Source organism: Symphalangus syndactylus, chromosome X (genome assembly GCF_028878055.3).
Source record: "Symphalangus syndactylus isolate Jambi chromosome X, NHGRI_mSymSyn1-v2.1_pri, whole genome shotgun sequence".
NCBI classification, from domain to species: Eukaryota; Metazoa; Chordata; class Mammalia; order Primates; family Hylobatidae; genus Symphalangus; species Symphalangus syndactylus.
In genome coordinates this window covers 77,775,701-77,792,499 of record NC_072447.2, presented here as the reverse complement: position 1 = coordinate 77,792,499, position 16,799 = coordinate 77,775,701, and the positions used below count along the sequence as shown (strand labels likewise).

General features: G+C 46.3%; 1 protein-coding gene across 1 annotated transcript; it reads right to left on the bottom strand.

Moving 5' to 3' along the window:
- Positions 1-1,776: 1,776 nt before the first annotated feature.
- Positions 1,777-4,212, bottom strand: OTUD6A (OTU deubiquitinase 6A). Its single transcript, XM_055267231.2, has one exon. It carries the CDS (start codon positions 4,114-4,116, stop codon positions 3,250-3,252), a length of 867 nt encoding a protein of 288 aa, XP_055123206.1. The 5' UTR covers positions 4,117-4,212; the 3' UTR covers positions 1,777-3,249.
- Positions 4,213-16,799: the final 12,587 nt, after the last annotated feature.

The following is a 16,799-nucleotide window of genomic DNA, read 5'->3' as shown; positions in this document are numbered from 1 at the left end:
GTCTTCCATAGACTGTGCCAGCCTCTCAAGACTGTGGTCCCTTTACAAGACAGGCACATCCCCATGTCTGGGACCCTTCCTCAGTCTCGCCCTCTCCGCCAATCTATGTCCTTCTCCCCGAGTCTATGTCCTCCTCCCCAGCTTATGCTTGCTTTCCTGCTAGATCTCCTTCCCTGGTCCAGTGCCTTCTCCAGCCTGGACTCCACTGGACAGCCCATGTCCCCTCCGCCGGCCGGGCGTTCTTCCCCAGCCTTTCCTCTCATTAACAGCTAGGAACACCTTTCTCATCCTTTGGCTCCTAACTCAATTGGGCCTCCTTCCCTTGACCAGCCAGTTCTTCCCTAACCCGTTCCCCCCACCCCCGCTCAACCTATTATGCCCCTCCCAGCCAGGCTTCCTTCCCCACCCCATGTCCCAGTCCACAGCCAGGTTCCCTTGCCGAGCCTTGTCCCCTTCCTCTGCCTGTGCCTCCCTAGCCTGTTCCCTCTTCCCCAAGATCTTCCTCCTTGCCCTGCCAAGGCCACTTCCATGCTTGGCCCCTTTGGTCACCTAAGCCTGCATTATCAGCCCAGCCACCTTTCCCAGCCAGCGTTCCCCCACCCTTGCAGCCAGGTCCCCCCTCCTCCCATCCCAGCTAGGCTTCCTTCTTCCATGACCCCTCCACACCATATGGCACTTCTTCAGCCTGTGTGCCCTCCCCAGTGAGGCTCCCTTCCCTATCCAGGCCCAATTTCCCAATTCCCTTCAATTCCCCTGGCCAGGCAGGTTGCCTGAGCCATTTCCCCATTCAGTAGCCAAAGACCCGTTGCTACCAGGCGTCTTGTCCCATTGAGTTGCCCCCTGGTCAGCCTATTCCTCCTTGTATAGCCAGTGACTCTTTCTTGACCCAGCCCCCTTTCCTGCCCTTTTCTCCACCCAACTCCACCCCTGCCAGGACCCCTTCCCCAGACTGTAGCCCAGTTCCCAAACAGCTTCCCCTCCCAAGCCAGGCCCCCTTCCTCTCCTTCTCCAGCCTGCCCCAGCTGGGCCACCTTCTCCTACCAGGAACCCTTCAGCAGCCCATGCCCCAGCCTCCAGCCTGGACCTTTTCCAGGCATCCTCCCTCAGCCAGGCCTTCTTTCCTAGCCTGTGCCCCCGCTACCCAGCTGGGCCTCTTTGTCCATGAAGGTCCCCTACCCTAGCCAGGCCTCTTCTTTTAGCTTGTCACCCCCTTCCCTGATCCTATGCAGCCCACTGAAGTAGAGCACCTTTCCCATTTCTAGAGCCCTTCAGCAGTCTTTGCCCCTGTCCCCAGTCAGCAACCACCACCCCGCCACCCCCAACAGGCCTATGCTCCCTAACCCTCCAGGATTCCTTTGCTGAAGTAGATCCTGGGATGTAAACTCTGTATGAAGTTAGCTACACAAAAACAGAGAAGCAGGTATTTTTTAAATGGTTTTTATTTTTGAACAAACTACATGTTTAAAAACTTTTAAAAACATGTATATTTTATCTTAGAGCAGTTGGAATGTAGAAAGACTTTCCAAAATTAATCTCACTGAATTACAGAAAGTAAAGATTAAAATTTTCATAAGTTGTTGACTGTAAATCATTTCACTTTATATTCTTTTGGAAAATTCAAGGATATTAACAAGTCTCAAATAACAAAAGTATATTGTTCACTTTTGATGTAACAAAATAGAACAAAACTTTAATATTTTAAAGAATCTTTTTAGATATTTCTCTATCTCTAAGAAATAAGGAAAGTTGTTACATTCATATCTTTCACACTTCATACCAGATGATATAATAAGGTCAATCAAGTACTTGAATAAAGTCATAGCCTTTTATATCTCTAAGAATAAAGGAAACTTACTCGATTCAGATCTTCACCCCTTAGAGTAAGTAAATTACCTATCAATGTGTCTCTTTTTTCTTTATACTAGTTGTAAAGATAATGAAACGTATCAACTATTTGAATAAAGTCATATCTCTTCCTACCTTTAGTAAAGGAAATTAAGTTCAGATCTTTCACGTCTTAGAGTAAACCTTATCTAGCCTATCAGTTTATCTAAATTTACTTTCTCTATTTAACAGATTTACCTTACAAGTTTAACAAAGGCTGTTATTTAGAATTAGCAAACATGGGAGCAACTAAAATTAATTAGGAACCGCACAAGTTTTGATGAAAAAAAACAAAACAAAGTACTAGCGGATCTCTTGTTCATAACTTGAGACATCTCCTGAGTAGCCTAGCTTAAGTAAAAAGCAAACCATGACAATCTTTCCCCCCAAAACTCAGCAAAAGGCCTTCACAAGGCATTTTGATCACATAAACTCCAATTTTGTCTAAGTAATCCAAGATATTCATAGGAAAACCTGAAGACTCCCCGAGCTAGTCTACTAGATTTATTTTTCCCAGAACACATGAAACTTAACATTTCCTTTTTTTCTTTCTTTTTTTTTTTTTTTTTTTTGAGACGGAGTCTCGCTGTCTTCCATGCTGGAGTGCAGCGGTGCGAGCCCGGCCCACTGCAGCCTCCGCCTCCCGGGTTCAATTGATTCTCCTGCCTCAGCCCCCCAAGTAGCTGGGATTACAGGCGCCCGCCACTGCGCCCGGCTAATTTTTCATTTTTTTTGAGACGGAGTCTCACTGTCTTCCACGCTGGAGTGCAAAGGCACGATCTTGGCTCACTGCAACCTCCGCTTCCCGTCAAGCGATTCTCCTGCCTCAGCCTCCCGAGTAGCTGGGACTACAGGCGCCCGCCACCACGCCCGGCTAATTTTTGTATTTTTTTTGTAGAGGCGGGGTTTCACCGTGTTGGCCAGGCTGGTCTCGAACTCCTAACCTCGTGATCCGCCCACCTCGGCCTCCCAAAGTGCTGGGATTACAGGCGTGAGCCACCGCGCCCGGCCAATATTTCCATTTTTGTCGTTAAGTTATACGCAACATGACCAAATCTTAGTGGGTGAGGGAGGTAAAGACCCTTAAGGGCAAGACGAGGTTAGAACTTATCAAATTTATGCCCCTCTGGTGGTGCAATGCAGAGATTTCCCTCATATTTCCAGGGAATTTCCCTCGAATTTCGTTTCCCACCCCGTGAAAGCAGCAAGGTCAGGAAAGCGGGGGCGGGGCGGGGGGGGGTAGTTTTGATTAAAAGGAAGGAAAAAAAAACAACAACAGAAAAGCAAAAGGGGAAAATAAACTGAGCCTACTGAGGAGATGCGGCGACGGCGACGGTTCCCCAGGGCTGCTCGGCGCCTTGGGGCCTAGCGGAGACGCGGGAGCGCGCCCCCGGTGGCGCCGGCTTCGAGCGGTGTCACGGAGTTATAGTGCTCGCCGAGGCTGTTAGCGTAGTACAGGTAGACCAGGATGATCGGCTTCTTGACGTACTCCTCCCCGATGACCAAGGTGGGCGAGTCGGCCTGGATCACCTCGATGGGGGTCTTCAGGACGTGCGACAGGGCCCTCAGCTCCAGCTGGCCTCCCCATGCCGCGGTGCGCACGATGTTGTCGCAGTAGATCATGAAGTCGTCGTAGCCGAAGGAGTCGCCGGTCTCGGGGTTGCTGACGAAGGGCAGGAACTCGTCGACGTGCTGCTTCATGTAGCTGGCGGTGCGGCAGCGCAGCGTCTCCACAGACACGCTGAACACCAGCTGGTCTTGGATGGCGCGGTACATGCAGTGGCCGTCGGTCGGGATCGCTTTCATCTCCAGACCCCTGGCTCCCAGTATGGCGGCGAGCTTCTCTTCCTCCTCGCGCTTGAAGCCGGCCAGGTGCTCCGACATCTCGGCCTGGAAGATGCTCTCCTGGCCCTCCCTCTCCTGGGACTCCATTCTTTCTCGCTTTCTGTGGGCTTTGGAGGGGCGGGGAGGCCGGTTTTCCAGATTTATCTTGGCCAGGTCTTCGACGACAGATTCAAGGCTACTGTCGTCCTGGAACTTCTCCAGCTCCTGCCGGTGCTTCTGAGCCATCTCGGCCTCCATGCGGGCCACGTCTTGGAGCAACTGCTTTCTTTTCGTCTTGTCGGTCTTGGGGACCGAGTTTTTTAAGAACTGGATCTGGGCCTGCAGCTCCTTCTTCTCGCGTTGGTGGCGGCGCAGTATGCGCTGCTGTTCACTCTTCGGATCATCCATGATGTTGAATGGCAAGCGGGAGTTGAAATTTGCTGGCAGTTCAAGTACCGAACAGACCAGAAGTCCTCAGCCTGCCTTAACGGTCGCTCTCTTTCACCTCAGCCGGCTATAACCGCTGCTGTGGGCTCACCTCAGCCACCGCTTCCCCTCCCCCATTCGCATTCTTCTCTGCCATTGGTCACTGTGTCTCCATGGCCACTCCCCCGCAAGCATGCCCAGTGCTAGGAGTGGCTGTTGGGAGACCGGAAGTATGAGCCCATTGGACCCCACAGCAAAGGTTTTTGGCGGGATTCAAATATGGCCTTCCTGCAACGTGTGTGGCAGTTGGGCTTGTAGTCTTTCGCTGATTGACAGCAGACTTTATTTCCAAGTCTGTACACAATGCAGGCAGTAGCCATGCCTGACAGCCACATGACAGATACTACACCGCTGAATGTGCTCTAACCCTGGACTTGGCGTTGCCCCTATTGTTGAGGAAGCAGTGCGTTTTTCTCCAGTCTTTCAGGTCCCTTCACCAGGGAACCATTAACTTGTGCATCAGAACAAGGACATTTACTTACATTCCGGCAAACACAGTCCTTTCAGTTTACTCTTTTTTTGGGGGGGGGGCGGGGAATGGAGTCTCGCTCTGTCACCCAGGCTGGAGTGCAATGGTGCAATCTCAGCTCACTGCAACCTCCGCCTCCCAGGTTCACGCCATTCTCCTGCCTCAGCCTCCAGAGTAGCTGGGACTACAGGCGCCTGCCACCACACCCGGCTAATTTTTGTATTTTTTTTTTTTTTTGAGACGGAGTCTCGCTCTGTCGCCCAGGCTGGAGTGCAGTGGCGCGATCTCAGCTCACTGCAACCTCCGCCTGCCGGGTTCACGCCATTCTCCTGCCTCAGCCTCTCCGAGTAGCTGGGACTACAGGCCCCTGCCACCACGCCCGGCTAATTTTTTTTTTGTATTTTTAGTAGAGATGGGGCTTCACCGTGGTCTCGATCTCCTGACCTCATGATCCGCCCGCCTCGGCTCCCAAAGTGCTGGGATTACAAGCGTGAGCCACCGCGCCCGGCCTAATTTTTGTATTTTTAGTAGAGATGAGGTTTCGCCATGTTGGCCAGGCTGGTCTTGAACTCCTGACCTCGGGTGATTTACTCGCCTCAGCCTCCCAAAGTGCTGGGATTATAGGCATAAGCCACTGTGCCCAGCCACAAGTTTTTATTTTAGCCATTTTGATAAGCGTGAAGTGGTATCTCATTGTGGTTTTAATTTGTAGTTCCCTAATGGCTAATGATGTTCCTTTTTTCATGTGCTCATTTGCCATGTATGCCATATCCTTTTCAGTAAAATGTTTATGTCATTTGCCTATTTTCTCTCTCGATTTTTTGGGGGGGATGGGGGTGGAATCCAGTGGCATGATCATGGCTCATTGCAGCCTCAAACTGCTGGGCTCAGGCTCAGGTGATCCTCCTGCCTCAACCTCCTGAGTAGCTGGGACTACAGGCACCACCATACTTGGCTAATTTTGGGGAATTTTTTTTTTTTTTTTTTTTTTGCCAGATGCGGTGGCACACGCCTGTAATCCCAGCACTTTGGGAGGCCAAGGTGGGAGGATGTCTTGAAGTCAGGAGTTCCAGACCAGCCTGGGCAACATGGTGAAGCCCCCTCTCTACTACAAATACAAAAAATTAGCGTGGTGTGTGCCTGTAGTCCCAACTACTCCTGGGGGCTGAGGTGGGAGGATAGCTTGAGCCTGGGAAGCAGAAGTTGTAGTGAGCCAAGATAGCGGCACTGCACTCCAGTCTGGGCTCAAGTGATCCTCCACCTCTGCCTCCCAAAGTGCTGGGATTACAGATGTGAGACACCACGCTCAGCCCTTCATTTGCCTATTTTCTTTCTCTCTCTCATTCTCTTTCTTCCTCTCTCTCTCTCTCTCTGACTCTCTTTCTCCTTCCTTCGTTTCCTTCCTTTTTTTTCTTTTTTTTTTTTTTTTTTTGAGACAGAGTCTTGCTCTGTCACCCAGGCTGGAGTGCAGTGGCATGATCTTGGCTCAATGCAGCCTCCAGCTTCTGGGTTCAAGCAAGTCTCATGTCTCAGCCTCCTGAGTAGCTGGGACTACAGGCGCCCACCACCACACCCGGATACTTTTTATATTTTTCATAGAGACAGGGTTTCACCATGTTGGCCAGGCTGGTCTTGAACTCCTGAGCTCAAGTGATCCTCCTGCCTTGGCCTCTCAAAGTGCCAGGACGACTACACACACCACCATATCCAGCTAACTTTTTTTTTTTTTTTTTTTACTTTTTGTAGAAATGGGGGGCCTCACTATGTTGCTCAGGCTGGTTTTGAACTCCTGGGCTCAAGCGAGCCTCTCACCTCAGCCTCCCAAAATGCTGAGATTACAGGTGTGAGCCACCGTGCCTGGCCAGGATTTTTGTAGGAATCGTGTTCAAGCTGAATATCAATTTGGGGAGAATTGACATCTTTACTATGTTGAGTCTTCCAATCCTTGAATGCCCGGATATGTATCTCCATTTATGTAGCTCTTCATTGATTTCTTTCAGTGACACTGCATGATTTTCAGCATATAAATCCTGTGCGTATTTTGTTAGATTTACACTTAAGCATTTCTCTTTTTTTGAGTGATTGTAAATGGTATTGTATTTTTAGTGTTCACATGGTCATTGCTAGTATATAAAAATACAATTGACTTTTTTTGTTTATCTTGTGTTCTACGACCTTGCTTAACTAGCTAATTATTTCTAGGAGGTTTTCACCCCCTTGATTCCTCGGAATTTTCTACATAGGCAATCATGTCATCTGTGAATAGGGACAGTTTTATTTCATCCTTTCCAGTAAGTATGTCTTTTATTTCCTTTTCTTGCCTTATTGTGCTGATTAGAACTTCCAGCACTATGTTGGATAAGAATGGCAAGGGCAGACATCCTTGTTTTGATCTTGATTTTAGGAGGAAAAGAATTTCATCTTTCACTGATAAGTATGATGTTAGCTGTAGGATTTTGTAGATGTTATTTATCTAGTTGAGGCCTTTCCCATCTATTCCTATTTTTCTGAGAGTTTTTGACATGAATGGGTATTGAATGTTGTCAATGTTTTTTCTGTATTGATATGCTAATATGATTTTTCTTCTATAACTTATTAATATGGTAGATCACAGTGATTGATTTTTAAGTATTGAGATAGTCTTGCATTTCAGAAACAAACCCGATTTGGTCATAGTTTATCATTATTTTTATATGTTGAGGAATTCTTTTGGTAATTTAAAAAAGGATTAAAAAAATCTACTTTCATGAGAGGTATTGGTCTGCAGTTTTCTTTTTTGGTACTGTTTTGTTTAGTTTTAGTGTCAGGGTAAATACTAACTTCACAAGAAGAGGAGGGAAGTGTTCCTTCCTCTTCTGTTTTTTGGAAAGAGATTGTGTAAAATCAGTAATAATTCTTCTTTAAACATTTGATAGAATTCTCCAGTGAAACCATCAGGGCCAAGACATCACTTTCTTGGGAGTTTTAAAATTAAAAAAAAGTTTTCCTTAATAGGACTAATCAAATTATATATTTCATATTGAGTGAATTTTGGTAGCTTGTGTTTTTTGAGGAATTGGTCCATTTATTCTGAGTAGTCAAATTTATGTGTGCAGAATTATTTGTAGTATTCCGTTTTTATTGTTTGATGTTGGGAGGATTTATAGTGGTATTCCCTGCTTTATTGGTAATTTGTGTTTCCTCTTTTGTTCTTTGTCAGTCTTGCTAGAGATTTGTCAATTTTATTGATCTTTTCAAAGAACTAGCATGTTGTCTTATTGATTTTCCCCATTGATTTTCTGTTTTAGATTTCATTAACTTATGCTATTTATTATATTCTTCCTTTTGCTTGCTTTGGGTTTAGTTTGCTCTTCTTTTGCTAGGTTCTTGAGGTGGGAGCTTGGATAATTGCTTTCAGACTTTTTCTCTTTTTCCACTCTATACGCTTAGTGATATAAACTTCCTTCTCAGTACTACTTTAACTGGTTCTCCCATGTTTTGATATGTTTAGTTTTCATTATCCTTCAGTTCAACGTACTTTTTGGTTTTCCTTGAGACTTTTTGGCCCATGGATTATTAACAAGTGAGTTATTAGCTTCTAAGTGTTTGTAGGTTTTCCTGTTATCTATTAATGATTTCTACTTTGATTCTGATATGGTTTGGGTCTGTGTCCCTGCCCAAACCTCATGTTGAATTGTAATCCCCTCTGTTGGAGGCGGGGCCTGTGGGAGGTGATTGGATCATGGGGGCAGATTTCTCATGAGTGGTTTAGCACCGTCCTCTTGGTACTGTCCTTGAGATTGTGAGTGAGTTCTTGTGAAATCTAGTTGTTCAAAAGTGTGTGGCACCTCCTCTCATCTCTTTCTTGCTCCTGCTTCCTCCATGATTGGAAGTGTCCTGAGATCTCCCTAAAAAGCAGAAGCTGCTATGCTTCCTGTACAGCCATCAGAACCATGAGCCAATTAAACCTCTTTTCTCTTTTGTTTATAACTTACCCAATCTCAGGTATTTTTCCTTTTTTTTTTTTTTTTTTTTTTTGAGACAGTCTCGCTCTGTCACCCAGGCTAGAGTGCAATGGCATGATCTCGGCTCACTGCAACCTCTGCCTCCTGGCTTCAAGTGATTCTCCTGCCTCAGCCTCTAGCAGCTAATTTTTGTATTTTTAATAGAGACAGGGTTTCACCATGTTGGCCAGGCTGGTCTTGAACTCCTGACCTCAAGTAATCCACCCACCTCGGCCTCCCAAGGTGCTGGGATTACAGGCATGAGCTACCGCTCCTGGCCTAGCCAGTATTTCTTTATATATAGCTATGCAAGAATAGCCTAACACAGATTCCTTTGTGGTTAGAGAACACATTTGTATACGATTTCAATTCATTTAAATTTGTTAGGGTTTGTTTAGTTTATGGCCCAGAGTATGGCCTATCTTAATATATGTTCCGTGGGCACTTTAAAGAATGCATGTTTTGCTCCTGTTGGGTGGAATGTTCTAAAAATGTTGTTTAGATCCCAGTGGTTCATGATGTTGTTCAATTCTTTTATATCTTGCTGATTTTCTGTCTAATTCTTATGTTTATTGTTGAGAGAGGAGTTTTGAAGTCTCTGACTGTAATTGTAGCCTTTTCTATTTCTCCTTTCAGTTCTATCAGGCTTAGCTTTTCATATTTTGCACCTCTGTTGCAAATCCTACACATTTTAGGATCTTTGTATCTTCTTGGTATATCCATCCTTTGATCATTATTGGAAGTCTAGGCTCCCCACTCAGTCTTTGCTGGTGGGGGTGGGGCCACAGTTTTTCTCTGGTTGTGGCTGGCGTAGTAGAGTGATTATTGTCTAAAACTTTTCTGTCTTGCTAGGCTAATTCATTCCTAGTCACTTGGCTGGAGAAAACAGGCTTTTATAGGGGCTCTTTTTGTCTATGGCTGTTAGTGTATTTTTGGTTGCTGGCTTCTTTAACTTCAAGCCTAAGATATATGAATCAAAAAGAAAACTCATGTCATTCCTCCTGTCCTGAAGACCCTATGTGGTCTGCCTTCTTTCCACTTTTTGGAGTCTTGTGTTCATTTTGTATATAATATCCAGAGTTTTTTGTTGTAATAGCAAGAGGAATAGGGCAAAGGATGTCTATTCTATCTTCTCCTATCTTATTTGAAATAAATGGAACTATTTCACACTCTCCCTTACTGGCATTTGCATGTTTCAAAGAAATTAAATACTGTGACTTAAAATGAATCAAAGCAATTATAATTTTAGAAAACCATTATGCTGATCCTGAAAGAGACATCTTTTGGACTTTGATAGTGTGATAGCAATTGTCCTGTAGAGTCTGCTTGTTTGCTGCAATCAAGATAGCTTTTTCAGATTCTGCAGAAAGAATGACAGGTCCCTCTGAATGACAAACCCCATTGTGTGGGTTTGTTTTTGTGGCCTGAAGTGCAGAAAAACCAGCTTTGCAAATGTTGAGCTTTCCTGTCTGTAGTTTGTGTTAAGGAAACCATAGTTATTATAATATCGAATGTGCCTTTTCCAGCCCTGAACTGAAGCCTACTCCCCCAACACACACTTTCCCATCTGGAGATTATGATCCAACTTCCGAAGCACAGGCCTTGCCTTTTAAAGTCACGTGTCTCCAGCAATGGATGAGCTGCCTGCTCTTCAAGCATCTTTCTGTGAATATCATTTCTCACAAGTGAGCTTTTGATAAGGATTAGATGGCAGGGAGTTCAAGGTTACCTCTTCCAATAATAAGCACTAGGAATGGTCATAGGCCATCTTGTTGATTAATGGTTATGCTTTGCCAGTCAGCAAGGTGGGTGGAGAAGAGAATGAGTGCTTAACTTCCAGGGGGCTGTGATGATCAAATGTACGTGAAATGCAATGCTCAGTGCCTGGCACCAAAGAGGCCAGTAATAAATTGCAGTTTCTTCACTCTACCATACCTCAGTCCCTACCTCCCAACTCCTGTTCCCCATTCTATATCCCCACATCTACCCTTTTACCCTTATTTCTTCTCCCCTTCACAGGTAACCAGAGATGGCAGTTTCCATGGTAATCAGGACCCTCATTAGTTCAGAGTTTAATGGTCCCTAAGTGTCTGTCTGGATTGAGTTTCTAGCCTACATCGGAGGGAAGTTTCCAGTGAGCTCAAGGGCTGTTGAGAAATTGTCAAACATAAACCAATATAACCAAGTTCTCCTAACTAGACACAACAGCACATGGTGTTATTTCAATCTAAAGAGACAGGATGTGAGGAAATCATCCCATCTTGTCCTGGGCTTACAGTTCCTGGGCATCTAGAGAATAACTGTCTTCCTAGAACTTGCCTAAGAGGGAGTATATCACCGGATTGTAGGTGTTGGAGTGTGAGTCAGGTGATACAGCAGACTGGGCAACAAGGAGGCAACCTCACTGAAGGCTTTTGAGTAGATCACTGTGGATTTACTCTTTCTTCATCCTCCCACCTGTCCCTTAAGGCTCTGGGGCCACATGAGCTTCCTGCTCTGTTCAGGCCTGGTTTCTGTGCTGCCCCAACCTTGTTCCTGACCCTCCTTCTACGCCAACCCCCTTTGCTCATTCATTCAATCGGTCGTTCAGCCACCATTTATCAGCCCTGCAATGTTCCAGGCACTGTTCTAGGCACTTAGGATGTAACAATGAACAAAATAGAGACCCCTAATCTCAAGGAGCATACAGCTAAATAGGAGAAGACAGATTAAAAAGAAATAACTACATTTGGGAGGCCGAGGCGGGTGGATCACAAGGTCAGGAGATCGCGACCTTCCTGGCTAACACGGTGAAACCCCGTCTCTACTAAAAATACAAAAAATTAGCCGGGCGTGGTGGCGGGTGCCTGTAGTCCCAGCTACTCTGGAGGCTGAGGCAGGAGAATGGCGTGAATCTGCGAGGCGGAGGTTGCAGTTAGCTGAGATCGCGCCACTGCACTCCAGCCTGGGTGACAGAGAGAGACTCCGTCTCAAAAAAAAAAAAAAAAAAGAAAAGAAACAACTACAGAACTACATATAAAATTGAAGCTGACCTTTGGAAGCGAGGTTCCTAGTCTTGCTCTTGATTAGCGTTCTAGCCTCTTTTCTCCCTCTGTCCCTCCTCAGCAATGGTCCATGTACACAGAGAAGCTTCTTCTGTTCCCTTTCCACATCTGCTGAAGGATTGTATGAGCATTCCTGGGAGAGTTTGAGACTTGTTACTGTCGCCAGTGGCATGAGGTTGGAGGTGAATATGAATCCTTGGGAAAAAGTGGCCATGTGAAAGCCGCCAATCCCAGGAGCCCTTTGGAAACAGGAAAGGTACATGTTGCCCACCAGAGCAGAGGACAGTGACCAACTCCAATCTTCTGAGTCAGAAGAGGCCCACTCTGGCACTTTCAAACTATCATGCTTGGTTTTTTTTTTGCCTTCCATCACTAATGTCCTGCTTTGGTTTCTTAGGCAGGCTCCCATCCCCTGATCATTCTTAGTTTGCTAAATGAGAGAAGGCGAGAACCGGAACTTGAGCCAGAATACACAAAATCGCTGACCAGCAGGCCACCTCCCTTCAGAAGAGATGGGTGGGCTGGCAGTGGGTGCTGGGCATGCAGGAAATATCCCTCAGCACAGTGGGGACTCTGCTGGAAGAATCTGAGTAAGCCGTTAACTGCAGGGGATGGAGGCTAGCCTGATTTCTGGGGCAGCTGAGAAACTGGGGGTGACGTTCAGATTTCGTGAGCCACTGAATGGAGTCTGCTATCTGGATGTGCCAGACAAGGCCCGGCTGTGGCTGCCAGGGTGTGCCAACTGCTTTGACCACATGATCCTGGTCTGATCATAGGGTTGCCAGATTTAGCAAATAAAAGCACAGAACCTGATTAGATTTGAGTTTCAGATGGACAACAAATAATGTTTGAGTAGAAGTATGTCCCATGCAATAATGTTTTAGTGTAAGTATGTCCCAAATATTACACTCAAACATTGTTCATGGTTTATCTGAAATTCCAATTTAACTGGCATCCTGTTATTTTATCCGACAACCCTACCTGGGCAGAGTAAAAACTGCTATGTAAAGGAAGAATGACTGGCTTTATTTTTCATCTGTTTCCAGGAGCCTAGAGAGTAGGACCAGTGGGGTTTGAGCTTGGGTCTGAGAGCATGAAGAAATATGTCACTGGCAGGGGGCTCAGTGAAAGCCATGGAGAGTCTTCCCCTGAGTAGCTTGGAATTATTAATGGAAAATTCCAAGAACCCTTCCAGCTCTGACCATCTCTGAGCCTCAGAAAGTCCAGGAATGTTGTGAGGATAGAGTGGAGAGATGGTGGAGGGGGATAGGACTGAGGACTGGAAGCACCCACACAATCTTGACAACTTCTCTGTTTGGTATTAGGATGGGGGGATGCATGCAGATGCATCAGCTAGGTACATGCCCTTCTTTCTGTGGACGAGAAGGCAGGGCTTCCAAAATGTCCAAAACGTTCACACTGCCATGGCTTCTGCTCCAGAATTTCTGCCATTCTTTCTCCACAGTGACGCTGTTGGAGGGAAGCCCATTCTGGGACAAATGCAGTTTAGCTCTGGGCCTTCACTTCTCAGTGCCCCACCCCTTCTCTCAATGGCAACAACAGTGGCAACCTATGTTTGGACACCATTTCACGGTTCACAAAGTGATCGGCCATCTGTTACTTCTCTGGATTCTCACATGTCTGAGTGACCACTCATTATCTCCTATTTAGAAGTGAAGAAACCAAGCCTCAGAGACTTGCCCAGTGCCACACGGGCCAGGCCTCCATCCACTCAGGCATTTTCATAACAATTGTCAGTGAGTGGCTACTGTGTGGCCTGTGTTAGGGGCTGGGCACGTGAGAACAGTCAGACCCAGAACCACCCAATTCCTGCCCCTGAGAGCTCCCAGACCAAGATGGGAGAGTGAGGCATCAGGGACAGGGGAAAGATGTGTGAAGAGGTGGGGACAACACAGTTCCACAAGGCCTGGCTTGATACAAATAAGGCCCATCTCAGGAGTGTCTCAGTAGAGGGAGTGAAGTGGCCTCTCAACCCCAGGCTTTCTTCTTCTCTGGTAGGCAGCTCTTCCTTTCTTTTCAGGCCACTGCGGTCTTCACTCGCTGCATGGGTGCTGGCCCCTGGAAGTGTCCTGGGGCTCCATGCACTTGGCCCACAGCCCAACCCCAGCTGTGCTGAGGTGGCTTCTCCTTGGCAGGGAAGTGCAGATCCTTCCCACAGGGCCGTACAGAATGTTCTTCCTCTGCCTCATCCCCAACTCCAACCCTTCTTCCAAATGGTCTTTTGTGGAATTCTGTGTTCATGGAGAATCCAACTACTTCTCTCCATCTCCACTGCCACCCAGCCTGGTGTAAGGCACTGTTATCTCTCACAGGGGATTATTGTTATAGCCCCTCAAAGATCTCCTCCTTCCCTACCCTTTAGCAATTTAAGTCATTCTGGCTCTTCTCTGCTCAAAGCCCTACAGAGGCTCTCCATTTCGGTCAGAGTAGAAGGCTGAGTCCTTATGTTGGCCTACAAGACCCTCCATGAGCAGGCCTTTGCCAGGCACTCTGCTCTCTGCCCTCACCTACTCAGTTCTTCTCATTCACTTGATTCAAGTCTTCTTGCTGCTCCTCATGACCTGCCAGGGACACCTTATTCCAGGGGCTGTGTGCCCTTACTGTTTCCTCTGCCTAGAACTTTCTCAATCCCAATTGCCACACTGCTTACTTAATCATCTCCTTCAAGCCTTTGCTCAAATGTCACCTTCTCAGCGTGGCCTTCCCTGATCACTCCTTTTAAAATTGTAAAGCCTGCTCTCCCTGCCTGATCCCTTCCCACCTCCCAGCACTCTGCATCCCTCTTACTCTGCTCAAATGTTTTTTGTTTTTTTCCCAGTAGGTTTTATCACCTTAGAATGCACTATAGAATTAGTTAATTAATTAATTTCTATCATTTGTCTTCCTCCACCAGAATATAAACTTCACAAATCATGATTTTTTTTAGTTTGTTTTGCTGCCCAGAACAGTGCCTGGCATATATTATGCCCTCATAATAATTAGATGTTGTATTAAGACACCCTTCCAGTCTTCCACCCTTCCATGTATTTGGCACATAGGACACACCTGGCTGGACTTGGTATCTTTCATACTCGCATATCTCCCATCATACACAGGCTTGGAGATGCCACCTACTAATGTGCATATATAAACATGTGTTGACAACTAGATACATATTTCCCTTTGTACGTATATACTCACAGGCAAAGACCACATGTACACATGCATGTGCATGAACAAAATCATATTTGTAAAATTTCTTTTTCTTTTTCTTTTTTTTTGTTGTTTGAGACGGAGTCTGGCTCTGTTGCCCAGGCTGGAGTGCAGTGGCATGATCTCAGCCCACTGCAACCTCTGCCTCCCGGGTTCAAGTGATTCTCATGCCTCATCCTCCAGAGTAGCTGGGATTACAGGCACGCGCCACCATGTCCGGCTAATTTTTCGTATTTTTAGTAGAGATGGGGTGTCGCCATATTGGCCAGGCTGGTCTCGAATTCCTGGCCTCATGTGATCCACCCACCTCGGCCTCCCAAAGTGCTGGGATTACAGGAGCGAGCCACTACTTTTTTTTTTTTTTTTGAGACAGAGTTTTGCTCCTGTTGCCTAGGCTGGAGTGCAATGGTGCGATCTCAGCTCACCGCAACCTCTGTCTCCCGGGTTCAAGCGATTCTCCTGCCTCAGCCTCCCGAGTAGCTGGGATTACAGGCATGTGCCACCACGCTCGGCTAATTGTGTATTTTTCAGTAGAGATGGGATTTCTCCATGTTGGTCAGGCTGGTCTCGAACTCCCGACCTCAGGTGATCTGCCTGCCTCGGCCTCCCAAAGTATGACCTTGAGGGAACTCTTTTTTCAAAATTCTATTATAAAAAAATTCAAACCTACAGAGTAGTTGAAAGAATCGTACAGTGAACACCCACCACCTAGATTGTACAGGTAATATTTTGCTATATTTATTACATATTTGTCCATCAATACATCCCTGTATCCATCCATCAATATATTTTATATGCATTTCAAAGTAAATTGCAGACATCAGCACTCTTTTTTTGTTTTGTTTTTTTAGAGACAGGGTCTCACTTTGTCATCCAGGCTGGAGTGCAGTGGCAGGGTCATAGCTCACTGTAATCTCTAATTCCTGGCCTCAAGTGATCCTCCTGCCTTGGCCTCCCAAAGTGCTGGGATTACAGGTGTGAGCTACCATGCCCAGCCTAGTATTCTTCACTCCTACACACTTCAGAATTAATGAGAGTTCAACATTTTTTTACTTTCGAGGTAAAATCCACAGGCAGTGAAATGTACACATTTTAAGTGTATACTCACTGAGTAACAAGGTTTTGATCTGTGTAACTCAAAGTCCTATCAAGACAGAGAACATCACTGTTACCCCTAAAGATTTCCTAGTCAATCCCCCAGCACAGGTAACCACTGCTCTGATTTGTTTCACTATAGATTGGTTTTGCCTATTCTAAAATTTCATGTACACAGAATAATATACCCCAATATTTGTTTCTTCATTCAATAACAGGTTTATTCAGTACCTATGATAGCTCACAGACATACATGTGATGTCTCTTCAATGTGAGTAATGAGTTCTCCCAGACTGGCCAAAAGGCTGAAGGTATTTCTAAGGCCTGGCCTGTGACCTCCTTCCCTCTGCCCTCCAATCCCATTGTCACTGAGAGACCATAGACAGTTGGGCCTCAGAAACAGAAATGCAAGCCCTGTGTCCCATTTGAGCCCCAGGCTCCTTCCTGCCCATCACTCTCCACCATCCAGACTGGCCCTGGAGGCCTCTTGTCGGCTGCACGCCCACACTAACTTCCCACACCAGGGTTTCATCACATTTCTCTAGCCAAGTGTGCGAAGGAGTGTCACAATCCCAGTCCAGGCAATACCCAAGTTGGTAGAAGTACAGGTGAGTGGGCAGCTGGAAGGAACTGGATAAGCAGAGGCATTATGTGGTCCTGTAATTCTGTGGAGGGGTGGTACAGGGGCAGAGGCTAGGCAGAGGCTGGGGAAGAAAACATTAAGAGAGGAAACATCACAGACTCCTGAGCAATCAGGGCTGGGCAGCTGAACAGCACTTACCTGGAGCCACTGGGACGCTG

Coding starts and splice junctions, on each gene's coding strand:
- OTUD6A (XM_055267231.2), bottom strand. CDS start 4,116: ATGGATGATCCGAAGAGTGAACAGCAGCGCATACTGCGCCGCCACCAA.